We start from the raw sequence: 14,354 nt of genomic DNA on the forward strand, positions 1-14,354 counted from the left end.
ACACGCAGCAGGCCCAGTTCTCACCTCCTCACTCGCCGTACCCCCGGCCGCCTCCCCCTCCTCCTTACACGCAGCAGGCCCAGTTCTCACCTCCTCACTCACCGTACGCCCTGCCGCCTCCTACTCATGCACAGCATGCCCAGTTCTCGCCACCGGCTTCCCCGTCCGCACGGTTGGGTGTGGGCGCCGCGCCTCCCCTTCACGGTGGCCTCGCCGACTCCCCCCTGAGGAGGGCGGAGCTGGAGGAGGAGCTGATGGCGCTGACGCCCCCCTCGCCGTTCCGCGATTCGCTGGCGTCCAGCGACGACGGCGGCTCGCCGATCTCGGAGTCTGCCCTGTGTCTGCCCCCGGTCCCCTCCCACCCTCCGCCGTCGCCCCCCTCGCCCAACAAGTACAACCGGCTGATGCTCAGAAACTACAGCCAGAGCTCCTCCTCGCTGTGAGAGGAGGGCGGAGGAAGAAAGACGAGACAGAAGTGAAGGAGGAGAAACAAACGCAGGTTTTTTTCCGAGGGAGTTACGGAGATGAGACCCTAATCGGTCCATCTGTCCCTCCGTGAAGCATCGACTGGCACCGAAGGGATGACGGAGAAGTCAATGGCTCTTTTTTCCGACTACAAGAACTAAGCAAACCGTGTGCCGTGTTACCGGATTTCACGGCTTCTGGGTTTGTTTCTCAAAACCTAATTTAGTTCCTGCTCAGGAGGTGGTACTAAAACCCGAGTTTCGGGAACCCAAAACTCGGAACAAAATTTGCGCCATCGGCTATTTGTTTTCGGGTTTTAGGACGTACCAGTGTACCACCCTCCCAGTCGCTATAATGGAAATGCGGACAAAAAGACAAAAACTAAAATCACCTCTCTGTAGTCGAGAAGAGCCAGTGGGATGACGGAAGAGGACCGGTCGGTGCAAGGACTGGTCAGTGAAGTCATCAAAGGGCGACAGTCGTGCTTTGTCTGTGTTTACATTGTTCCAGTGAGATGCGAGTAATCTAGTACCCTGACATTGGGGATTGTACTGTAGATTTGTTTTCATTGTTGTCTATATGGAGAGTATAAGAGAGCAAGGACTTTACGGAAATGGCCACAACATAGCTTTTTTTCTCTGTGTTTTGGTGTGTGCAAAATGATTCTTCTCTCGAGGTCTAGAGCTACAGTATAATGTCCATTTGGGTAGTGGCCTTAAATTAACATGGCTGTCAACTAATTAGAAAGTGTTTGTGTACATTTGTGTGTGTGTGTGTGTGTGTGTGTGTGTGTGTGTGTGTGTGTGTGTGTGTGTGTGTGTGTGTGTGTGTGTGCGTGTGCGTGTGCGTGTGCGGCCATAGGCAAAGACAATGTCACAGTTGTGGACAAATTATTATGTATGTATTTAAGACTTGCTCAAGCTGGACTTAATGCTTCTGCGTCAAGGTGTTGCCGTGGATGTCACGTTGGTCCGACTCGCCCCATTACCTACTAACCCTGTCAATACCCTCAGTACCCAGGCTTTTATTTTAGATTTTTGGAAAACCTGGCATAGGAAGTGGGAGCCAACTTGTATTTCGCTAAACAATAACAGGGCAGAGGAGCGTCGCTCCAAATGTGGTGATATCAGTGTTCTCCGTTGTTTTCTACCGGGGAGGGGAGGGGGGCGGGCACCTAACCCACCCATCTAGAAACCACACAGGCTGGGGCAGGCTAACCCTGTCCCTAACCCTAACCCACCCATCTAGAAACCACACAGGCTGGGGCAGGCTAACCCTGTCCCTATCCCTAGCCACGTTTTGTCGGACTTATGCGCCGTCGGAATTACGAGCGGATCCCATTTGTGATCACAAATCTTGAAGAAATGTGTTTTCCTCGCTGATAGAATCCCACATGCTTCTGACAAAAGTGCATTGTTTTAACATACAGCTCCGTGCTGCATTTTACATTCTCAACCATATCTTCATAGTTCTCCTCATTAAAGTCATTGTTAGATGGTACCATTAATTTTCTCCCTGGCTTCAGAAACCTGCTCTACCAGTGACATCATTCGATGAGGATTCCAATCCTGGCAAGCTACAGTAGCACACTGAAATACCACATGTGTTTAATAATCAAGTTTGATCTGGTTTAAATTGCCACACCTGCCTACAGATCATCATGTCAGTTAGGTTAGAGCAGATGAAATGGTGCCATCTTATAATGAGCAATAGCAGGGTTCAATTCTATAGTAATATTGTGTGAGTGTCTAAGGTTGAGGAATGGGTGCTCCTTTAGGAACTTTCCAAACCATGTCTATTTTATAATTTATTTGGTATTATTAATTCACCCACCCTCTCTCTCTCTCTCTCTCTCTCTCTCTCTCTCTGCCTCTCTCTTCCTCTCTCTCTCTTTCTCTCTCCCACCCTTCGTATGCCCTGTATGTATTTGAATATCTTCGATTTTCTCATGGTTTGTTTTCTTCAGAAGTATGAATGTATATTTTCTACATGAAGCAGTATATAGGGACCAATCATGTGTCCTGAAGCAGTATATAGGGACCAATCATGTGTCTGTGACTATAGCACGCGATGGCTGTTCCAGACCGGCCTTCCTTTTACTCAACGCATCTTATTGGGGGAATGCATTACTGTTGGCCATTGAGATTACAGTGTTAACCCATTCTGACCTGAGATCAGATTCTAAAAATGTCTGTTTGAAAATGACAGTTATCTGAAGAAGCTATGTTTCTATGTCAGTTGTTCTTTGATTTTTCAAAAATAGCAGACCTACAAGCTCGTAGGGCGCCACTCGCTATGAGCTTGTAGATCTGCTATTTTGAAATGGCTAAAGCATAACAATGCTAACACCAAAACGGGTAGAAGCGCACATGATGCCATTATCAGAGATTTTGCAATTGGTTCGCCAATGTCTCACCTAGCCCCCCTAGAACACCCCCTATTGAAGACCCTGCCCTAGACTATAGACCGAATCATCATGACATCACCACATTCTTCAAGAAACATAATATTTTGTTCTAAAATATTCACAGCTTGACAAAGTTATGAAGACATAGCTAATGTTCACACTTTATTTTCATATTGTGAAATTATGGTCTGGTCTAATACTCAATCTTTTAATGTTTGAGACAACAGCCTTTTCCTCCTGTAAACAGGTTGTGGTGTTTACACAGGCAGCAGCTCTTAAACAGGCTACTTGATTAACATTAATAACACTATTAAGTTAATGTGGCTGTAATGTGACACACTAAGATGCTTTGGAGTACTTGGTCTGGTGCCAGCTATACCTCCAGAGGGAACAGACTGCACTGGCAAGGAGCAGCAATACTTGCCCACCAATTCCTGACAGTTGGCATGGTGTGACAAAATGTCAATAACACTGGGCTCTTGTTATTGATCCTGAACAAATATAACTTAGAATTAAGAATTAAAAAAGGATTGCTACATGAGTGTATCAGTTGCACTTGGCTCATATAGTGATGGGTGCACCAGGGACCTTTTCAGAATTGACCCAGGCAGGTCTGTAACTCTGAGAGTGTACGAAAGGAGGCAAATGGAATCTACTCTCAGAGTTATGAGGGTCCTTGGAACTTGAGAACCCCGGTTAAGCTAGTATTACTGCTCCATGTTAGCCAGGAATAATACACTTCAGTCTGATTTTGTAAATAATAAGGGCATTTAAATATTTTTTTGTATTTTTTTTAATTTATTTTTTATTTATTTAGATGAAAGTCAAATTAATTTACATATCATAAAAAATAATGACACCACAATTTTTGTAACCGTATCGTGACATCTTACTGTACCGAAATGTACAAAAACTGTGTTAATGCGCCGAATTTGAAAGTGACCATTCCTATTGAAATGTTCTAATTCAACGATATAATAACGATTAACGTGAATGATTATTATTGTGCCAAAGGGGTTAGGGCTTCGTTGGAAGGGTGTAACTATAAGTAGCTTGTGGGTAGATAATAGGTTTTCGTAAAAGAAGAAAAAAATAAGAAAAATGTATGTTGAACAGTTTTTATTGTTGTTTTGGATATTTTATATATAATTATATTCCAGACTTTAAAATGTAAAAGCAATACTATCCATAAGCATCCACAGTAATCTGAGTGGAGTTAGTTGGATCATCTGTATTTTAGGTTTTGTTCAGAATGCAGACATCAGATTTTACAGTGTGGACAGTCAGTTCGCAAGCTCACATTGAATAACAGTGTGGATGGACAGTCCAACAATCATTCTGAACATAGCCCTATAGCCTCTTGTTCATCACCATATTTCCACCATTATTGCCAGTGAGGCGGCAGCTTGTTAAACTCTAAGCAGTACAACAGTGAGCAGATTAACTGCCAATTTGACCCACCCAATTTGTCTAGAGGAGCGCATTTGGGGTAATAGTTCCTGTTAACATTACAGGACCTTATTCTTCAACTTTTTTGATTATATCGTCTCAGTCTGTCCCCTTAGATCACCTTCCTACTTTTAGTCTCATTTGACAAGAGAGCAACCCCCTTAACATTTTGCAGCATTGAGATTGACAGATAGACACAATCACAATGTATCTTTCTTATCGTCTTTTTGCTGCTCATTGCACACAAAGAAATGTTGGATGTTCTCAGTTCTCTGTGATTGCGTTGTTGAGGTGCTATAGCAATGTTTACCATGCAACCTGAATTAATTCCTGGGGCACGACGACCTTAAAACAGGTTGTTTCTATGTTGGATTCAGATTGGACTGACTATATACTAAGGTACCCAGAGCTTTCTGACATTTTAAATGTTGCACTAAATCATATAACTTGCATTGTTGGGTCATTGTATTGTCAACAATAGGAAAAAAAAAAGAAAAACAAATATCTACAATTTACAAGAATTTTCAAAAAGGTTAAACATAGAGAAAATAGCGGATCAGCAAGCTCACAACCCGCAATGTGATTGTAGCTATTTGTTGTAGAAGAAGTATGCGTTTATATATTTAAAAAAGTTGAGGACGTACAGTAACTGCAGGTACCACTTTCGTAGAATGGTTCTTTGGATGTTCTGAATCTATAGTGCTTGTCAACTTAGTTTACGTTTTGTCTTAAAGGGCTCAATCCTGTGAAATTGTCACATTTGGATATTCCAATATCTAGCCTTTAACAAAGAGATATTAGGGGAGTTTAAGAGTTCAGCCATCTTATTTTGGGGGATTTTATATAAGTTATGTAAAATGAGTTTAAATGTAAAAAGTGAAACAGGTCGCATATTTCTTTTTGTTTTACATCAGGCATAAGAATTGCAATGTGGATAACCGGTGGATAGACCAAATCTACACACAATTGCCCAATGCTATTACAAAGTATGTATAGTAGTATATTGCGGTATTACATCTTAGCCAGTCTTGCAGTTAGTATGTGTCTGGTTCATTTATCTTTAATTTATGCTGTCAATGGTCAATGCTCAATGGTGTTGTGCCAAAAAGCTCAACTAACAGCAAGAGTGAAGAAGTATAGTCTTGAGCTGTGCTTTAAGAATGTCTAGAGGCTGCCTGTCGAAGGTATATATTTATGGTGTACTATTGTAACTGATGCCGGCGTCATTTTGGCTCGAATGTTTGGTGCAAATTTGAATTCTGAAAAGTAACTGTTCTGGTTTCCACCAGACAGAGACTATATAGGCTATATACTGTATCTTAAGTTGCTTTTCACAATTTTGAGGGCCACATGTTTAGAACAATTATGTGTTAAGTTGCATAATATGTACTGTACTAAACGTATTTTAGTACAGTATATAAGTATATTATATCAGTATATTATCTGAGAGAGGTTCTCCAACAACGCAGAAAGTGGTCTAACTGTTGAAAATGATACGTCCTTTTTCAGAACAAACCGATACGCTGAATGTACAGACCTTATTAGTGTTGCCCTGACATTGTTCTGGCGGTGCATTATTCCAAAGTGGCGTTGTTCCGAAGCAAACGGATTAGAAACTCACCAACCGCAAGCTGCAAACTGCTCAGCATGTACGGAGCATAACAGGATACAGTATATGAGCTTGCACAGTTTTTGTATTTAGAATAAGGTTGTACTGGATGTTGGCTATACACATGGAGAGAGCACAGGCCTAGCATAAGGAAAAAGGACACAAGGTCATATACTGTACATCATACCGCAGTATTTCTGTATGTTTCCACAAAATGCTGATCTGAATGTTGCTTGTTATATGTGAGGAAACATCTGTTATGCTCCATTAGCAAGTGTGGAGAGTGGAGAACAGCTAGTGTAACTATAGTAACTACTTACTAAATATACTGCTGTAATATTATTACTCTCCCCAGTACGGAGTAGTCAACTTATAACAATTGCCAAAACAGTAATAATATCACACTTATTAATCCAAGTAACTAAGAGTTACTAAGTAACAAATGAATCAACTTTATTTATTTTTGACCAAGAAAGACTTATTAAGCCTATAAATGATGGTCCTTATAGGAGGTAGTCACATGCTTAAAAAACAGATCTACAAGCTGCCAACCTGTTGCAATGTGTTACAAGTATATCTTGTAGATCGGTACCATACTGTAGCATGTGCCTTCGCTGAAAAATAATGACATAACCTGTACATGCAGAAGTAAAATATTAATTAACTAGTTAATCTTGATACCAAGTAATGAGTTATAATAGTAATTTATTACATGTTAATCCCGAGTCACTTGCCAAACACTGGAGCAGTATACTTGATTACAAACAATCAACGAAAGTGAACAAATAAATCTAAAATAATCATAGATGTTCTGTTATTGATCAGAGGTCGTATATGTATTATGTAAGCTGGCTGTCTTATTTACTTAGACAAGAGAGTTTCAGGGTTCATCAGCGCTCATGTGCAAGTGTGTCATATTTCAAGGTTTTCAGGAGAGACTAAATAAATCACTTTCTATATCATCTAGGACTAGGTGATGCAATCATGAGAAAATAACAGATTTTTCCTGAGTCGTGTTTATCTGCCTTTATTTATATCTGCCTATGCTCTCCTAACAGCTGATGCATCCATCATAATTGCCTGTCCTCAGCGTATCAGAATGCTTGTTTACATTCAAAATCATTTCTGCCCAAGTCAAACGTTTTGACTTAAAATCACTTTCTGGAATGTAATATGCACGCATTCTGATAGGCTGAGGACATAGGCAATAAGGTACAATGAAGCAGCAAGCAGTCTTAGCGCAGAAGTCAATTTGGCCAAACAATTATTATGCTATGAGGCTATAACGAAATATGGATTTATACTGTATTCAGGGTGTGATTTGCTGGGGAGGATCCACGCCTATGCTTTTGAATTACATTTTTATGTAATGACACCATATTTCCAATGGATTATTATCTAGAGAGGATTTGACTGTCGCCTATAATAGAAGTATAGGCTAACGTTTATGGTAATTTTTTTCTGCTAACTTGAGATAATCAAGGTTTATGTAATTATTTTGTTTGATGGTTGAAGTATGTTGTAGCCTATACTGACTAATTGGCAAGCTTGTACGCAAACATGCAATTACGCCGTGCTCTGTGGGGTTTTTCCACACAAACGTTGAGGAGGTCGTGACAGGACTTGAATGCAAATTCTCATTTTAGACAAAGGCAGTTCTCATTTCATCTGCATATAAATGAACACACACGAACGAACGCACACGCTGTTGTGTTCCGATCTCAACACACACATTTAACAGCTAAATTCACTGGAACAATTACTTTGGATTCACTCAAATTATAAAGAAAAAACTAACTTGATTCAATGAGAACATTGCTACAAGCCGCATAACTAATATTAAACCCAGAATTATTGTCAACCGTCACTTTATTGCATTTGACCGAAATATTACACAAATCACCCAAAAAACCCAAATGTCAGAAAATCCTTTTTTTTACCCAGATTGTTGAGGAACTGTTGAGAGTGTTGAGGAACATCACAATGCAACCCTGCATTTTGTGCTGCATACAGTTAAATCCTGAGGGCCCTATTTTGCCCGTCTTAATTATCAGGTCTTAATTTAAGGCCTGGAGGTGTGGCCACTGGCCAATGTATGTTCCTTTTACGCCATGCTGTAAACGGCCCTGAATTAGACACACTGTGGTGCCATGACTTATTCAGGCATTGTACCATCCTCAAAATAGCTACTCAGCTTTGGCCACGCCTCCAGGTCATCCCTGCTCATCCCCTGGTTCCAAGGGGTTTGCAGAAGTTTTTCTCCATGGAGAATAACATTGGGTCATCTTAAAATAATATATAAGAATTGTGGTCCAAAAGTAAATAAACGTGCGATATTGTCGGGGAGGTGTCTCCGTATCGTTTACGACAGTCAGTCATATTTGATACATTCTGTTTCTAGCGAAAATGTAACTAATCGGCGTCGGTAACATTAGCGTCACTTGATTCTTCAAATCCATATGAGTGAAATCGCCAGGATGATTTGTTTATTTTTCAAGCACAGTGAGGTGATCTAAGATCCCCCTATGGGGATCATAATACAAATACAAAATACACAAACCTGTAGCGCCCTCTACCGATATTGATGTCAGACTTCGGTGCTCTATAAGAACTGGTTATTAAGATGCACAAAATAGAGCCCTCAAATGCATGCATTATCACTCGAAGGTTATAGATCGTGCAGAAAGTTTTAGTCTGTAATGTCACATCAGCCTCCAATTTATTGTACTGTCATAGACGCAACCTCTTTCACTCAGTGCCAACTTTATATAATATCTCCTAATGATTTCAAGTGCTAACGATATATTTCTGAGTAGGGTTAGATGAATGCTACAAGATCTTTAGTAGGCTATAGTTAATTGCATTTAAGCTGCCTCACAGTCACAACAATTTAAACTAAAACTCTTTTAACTTTTTAGATAATTAAATCAATTTTCTGAGATGCTTTTATTTCATCTTGCTTGCTCTCGCAAAGTTGGCTATTAAATGAGACTGGAGACTGGAGACTGGAGCCTGGATAACACTTTTATTTTATGAAAACAAATAATACAATGAAACATGGCTAGAGGTATCCAAAAATGGGATTGCAAAATAATCATTTTAATAATTAAGTCAAAACTCCATAATGTGTGTTTTGTTTCTCTCTTTAAGCCAAGCTGTTACCCATTCTTGTACGGCAGCCATCGCAGACTAGCCTAAGTACATGATGGGAACATTTGCTGCCTTACAAAGGTCATGGGGAATTGTTAATTCTAGCAGAGGTGTTATAAATGAGCAACATAGCTAACTGATCCTGTAGTGTTCATCTGCCCGGGTGGCTGTTCCATAGTTCTACATTAGGCCTATAGGTCTATCTGTTTTGTTTTTTTACTGTTATTTTCTTGATTTTATTTATTTATTTGTTCTTCTTCTGATGTGCAGAACTGTAAAATGTAATGATTCTGTATTGATGTGATAATGGAAGTTGGTTTATGTTGATATTCAATGATAATATTTAATATTTCCATTCGGTTTTGTACAATGTGAGAATATATAAATTATATATGGATCAAACTCTTTGAAAGTATTGTATTGGTTTTCTAGCGGGGGGTATGCGGTAAGCGTATAGGCTGCCGCTGGAGCTTCCTATAGTTCTAGTGCTCATAAGTTGTCCAATCCAACTTATATAGAGCACATTTCAAAACAGAGTTTTGCACAGTATAACAAGTAACAACAATAAAAACATAATACAATTATTAAGGAGATTTTGTCCACGTCTACCAAAACAGCAGTGAAAATACCAAAGCGTGAGGGCAATGCATTTCTGCAGGTAAACACCACCAAACTGCTCAGGTGGCTGACAACTGCTGCTAGATGGAAATGATGGTGTGTGTGTATACGGACATACACACCGGGGTGTGACGAGAATGCATCAATGGTGATACCTCATTCATACAAGCTGAAGCTTTTATTTGAGGTTAAAAAAAAAAAAAAAAACGGATCACTTCATTTATTAGTATGTAATATTGATGTGGATTTACTCGTGATACAAACAGCCGTTTAAATGAATGAGTCACAATAAACGTTCTGGTCTGGAAGGACCTTTTATCCTTTCCTTTCCGCAATTACCATTTCCGCAATTTCCTCAATTTCCATTTCCGCAATTTCCATTTCCACCATTTCCGCAATTTCCGCAATTACAATTTCCGCAATTTCCGCAATTTCCATTTCCGCATTTCCGCAATTTCCGCAATTTCCATAATTTCCATTTCCACCATTTCCGCAATTTCCGCAATTACAATTTCCGCAATTTCCGCAATTTCCATTTCCATTTCCAACTATTAATGGCAGCTGGGTTTCATCATTCAAATAAAATAGAATTCTGTCCGTTTAGCTATAAAATTATGTCAGGGAATAGGGATACACAGTATATGTCTTTCATTTGCATTGCATCTCCCCCCCCCCCCCCCCCCCAAGCTTTTATTTTCGTTCGAGTAATAGTACAACTCTAATAGTATTACTTATAATAATGTAATTAAAGATAACTTCATTCAGATTTTTTTATTTTTATTTCATTTTCCAGATTTTTTTTCCTTCTTTTTTTTAGATTTTCATTGGTGGGCCAGTCATAATGGTCCCGCGGGCCTGATGTGGCCCGCAGGCCTGAGGTTGAGTATCACTGTTGTAGACCATGTATTGTATGACGTGTCAAGCAGCTGACCAAATTGGTGGTCTATACTTAAGCTCACCTGATTCCTTGCACATCCTCTTGCTGGTGTTATGTGTATAGGCCTATACTTTGTCAGTTTGGGACTAATTGACTGAACTTATTTTTTTCTATATGAATGTCATTTAGTCATTATCATTAAAATCATACAGTTTTTCCAATTAGTTTTTCCACTTGCAATATCCTCAGGCCCACTTGGGAAACACTGTTACTGCTGCCCCGAACCCCCCCTCCTCCTCCACCAAATTCCATCACCCACCCACTTTACAGTCACACAGCGTGCCTATACTGTGCTGTATAAATAGGATTTGTTCCTGTGTGAATTGTATGTTGTCAGATGGGACTTATATAAAGATTGTGTAGGTGAGGAGAGAAATGCTTTGACGGTGTGTGTGTGTGTGTGTGTGTGTGTGTGTGTGTGTGTGTGTGTGTGTGTGCGTGCGTGCATGCGATTAAGGTCAGTGACCACGAAGCCACTCTGGAAGACTTAGAATATCCTTGCTGTCTGGAAGAAGCCTAGTATTCCATATTTCAACATTTAACGTTTTTGTTTACCAACTTGCCAGGAGGAGCCGGGGATCGAACCAGGAACGTTCCTATTTCTTTACTTCATGAGCTACAGCAACCTCATATTAATATACTTGAATATTATATCATTGTCAGGCGGGAGTCTATCCCTGTTACAATGCGCTAGACCCCTGGGAGATGGATTGCTGAGGTGGAGCGCCACACCTACCATCAGCTCCCAGTACTTCCCGCACGACTTGCTGCACCAAGCCGTGCTACTCATTCGCTGAGTTGGCGGTGCTCTACCAACTGACTCTGAGCTACCCGGACACGTAGGTCCTCTTATCTCCATATTTTAACAGCTTGTTACAGACTAGTAGGTATAGTAGGCCTATGTCTACATTGTGATATTGCTTTCATTTAAGTAGAACATCTTGTACTTCTTTCCAAAATGGCTGTCTTCCTCCACCAGTCCTATCCAGGCAGCAGCTGCACATGTATTTGTGTCTATATGGCTTCTTAATCTATACAATTTCTACATCCATTCATCATTGCTGCTGACAGGCCGGTTCTGACAAACGACCGTATAAATGGAACTGCCACCAAGACAGGGAAGACGAGAGAGGAACTGAGTTTTTTAATATGGTGGAGGAGTCATGAATGAAATGGGGAACACACACGCATGCACATTCTCGCACAGTTGCATGCTGGTGTCGTGCACCAAATATAGTCGATATAAATTCTCAACATGCTGCCCTGTGTCTAAACGATTCGAAAAAGCAACAAGATAATTCCACATCAAACTTTTAGTTTGTATATGAACTCGGGTGGTGCAGTGGTAAAGTGTATGCCCACCACTGTGGAGGTTGTGGGTTCAAATCCGTCGTTGTGCAGGAGTAGAACGAAGGGCTCTGTCAGGTGATGACAGCAGTGACAACACAAAATGTGCGTGTGTGGCATTACGATTAAATAGGAAGAGTTAAACAGCAAAAGATATATATATACATAGTATTTTGTTGATGCCGAGCTCATTCATACAGGTTGATGATTTTATTTGTGCTGAAAAATGTATGCTGTTTCAAAACAAACAATCACCTCGCTTCATACCCTCCTTATAATGGACTGGTGCATGCATGTTCTCATAATACAAACAACAGTTTATATTGTCTTTCCATGCCCATGACGCTAAGACGACCATTTTCAAACCACAATCTTTAGCAGCCTTTTTCTCAGAATCTTTTCTCCATCCGCACCTGGATTGCCAATGCCTTATATGTTAGCATATTGTCGGGACTAACTTCATATCTCCTGGGGACAAAGGGAGGTCTTAGTGCACGTATGCCGCTTCATGTGGCTGTGTGTGTGTGTGTGTGTGTGTGTGTGTGTGTGTGTGTGTGTGTGTGTGTGTAAAGACAGAGAGAGAGAGAGAGAGAGAGAGAGAGAGAGAGTGGGGTACATGTGCAGGAATGCGAAGTGGGTGAGTTGTATAATTTCCTGCCGGTAGAAGAAGTGGGAAACAGGGAATCACTGCTAGAGGAAGCATCGCTGTGCACAAGCTGTTACTTACAGTAACATCCATACCGCCTCATGTCTCTGTCACACGCACGCACGCACGCACGCACGCACACAGACAGACACACACAGACACACACACAGACACACACACACACACACACACACACACACACACACACACACACACACACACACACACACACACACACACACACACACACACACACACACAGAGAGAACATCAGTCCTCTGTCTCTGTCTCACACTTACTAGTTCTGTGACAGACATACACACACAAATGCACACATACATGCATACTGTAGTGTAGGCTATGAAAACACCCATGCACATCGCACGCACACACACACACACACACACACACACACACACACACACACACACACACACACACACACACACACACACACACACACACATGCAGTAATGGCGCCACATGACTAATTCCTCTTCAGTCCCAGATCTTCAGATGAGTGCTTATTATGGTCTGTCAAGCAGATGAGTCAGACTCTGCCACAGTAACTATGGTAATTATAGTTCTGCCACTACTTCCCTAATAGAAAGTGTCCAGTGGCTAAAATAAGCCTTTTAAGTACAGACCTCTCACCCTGGACCTGGATACAATGTAACGAACGCATGCACACACAAACTCAGCCCAATAATTGCAATCCAGGGGTCTTCAACGTTTTCCAGCTCAAGGAACCCAGCTGAAGGACCCCTTATCTGAGAGAGTGAGATTAACCAGGGACCCCCGCTATTGTATAACATTGTGTTGCAGATTAAACGTTTTCATAGATTTCATAGATGGCTTCAAAGACTTGTTTGTGTAGTAATGTGTATTTTCAGACAACCACTTAACCCTTCACTACTTAGAGAACTTGCACTTGGCCTGCTCATTTTATTTACTCTAAACCGGTCGTAGGGCCCGGCCCGCATCTAGGCTAAACAGGATCTCTCTCTCTCTCTCTCTCTCTCTCTCTCTCTCTCTCTCACACACACACACACACACACACACACACACACACACACACACACACACACACACACACACACACACACACACACACACACACACACACACACACACACAAAGACATGCTGTTAAGTTACCGAATAGTAACCGTTATTTCCTGTCAATAATAACTCTCTCTTTTCGTCAGTGCGGTACAGCGACTGCAATACCGCCCCTTCCACTTCGATTATCTTATCACTTATACCCTCTTATACTGTATCACTTAGCACCTTTTAAATGTCAGTGTCTCAATGTAATTATGCTGTTTTGTGAACATCTGATGTTTTATGTGAGATGCCTTCTTGAAATGTGCAGCTGCAGCACAGCACCTTAGGTCAGGTGATTTGCACTGGCATTCAAATCGAAATGGCCCTTGGTTGCTGCCATGTATGTATGGTTGCTAATCCCTCAGCGCATACAATGGCTACTTGTAGTAGCCATAGTGTCTAGTAGCATGCAATGTGCAATGTGCCTTTATGTGTTTTATGTGAGAACTGACACTCAATTTCTCAACTTGCCTTAATTGAAAATGCAGTTGCATTTTTAGACCAAGACAAGCAAAAAACGGAACCCCAAAATGCTCCTGATGTGCATGCTGGTTGGTGCCTTGCGGTTTCCGCTGCCATCAGTGTATGAATGCTGTGAATGGGTGAATTGAATGCACAAT

General features: G+C 41.1%; 2 protein-coding genes across 3 annotated transcripts in view; both read left to right on the forward strand.

Moving 5' to 3' along the window:
* grm5b (glutamate receptor, metabotropic 5b) overlaps window positions 1-443 on the forward strand; it is a gene marked incomplete at both ends in the record, with an annotated part of 76,447 nt that extends 76,004 nt beyond the window's left edge. The window contains one exon of the mRNA XM_080772840.1: window positions 78-443. Coding sequence (XP_080628966.1) covers window positions 78-443 — 366 coding nt within the window. The remainder of the gene's footprint in view (window positions 1-77) is intronic.
* nlrc3l (NLR family, CARD domain containing 3-like) overlaps window positions 1-14,354 on the forward strand; it is a 234,648-nt gene that overhangs the window by 187,470 nt on the left and 32,824 nt on the right. The window lies entirely within an intron of this gene.

Source organism: Protomyctophum bolini, assembly GCF_963924005.1.
Source record: "Protomyctophum bolini genome assembly, chromosome: 9".
NCBI lineage: Eukaryota > Metazoa > Chordata > Actinopteri > Myctophiformes > Myctophidae > Protomyctophum > Protomyctophum bolini.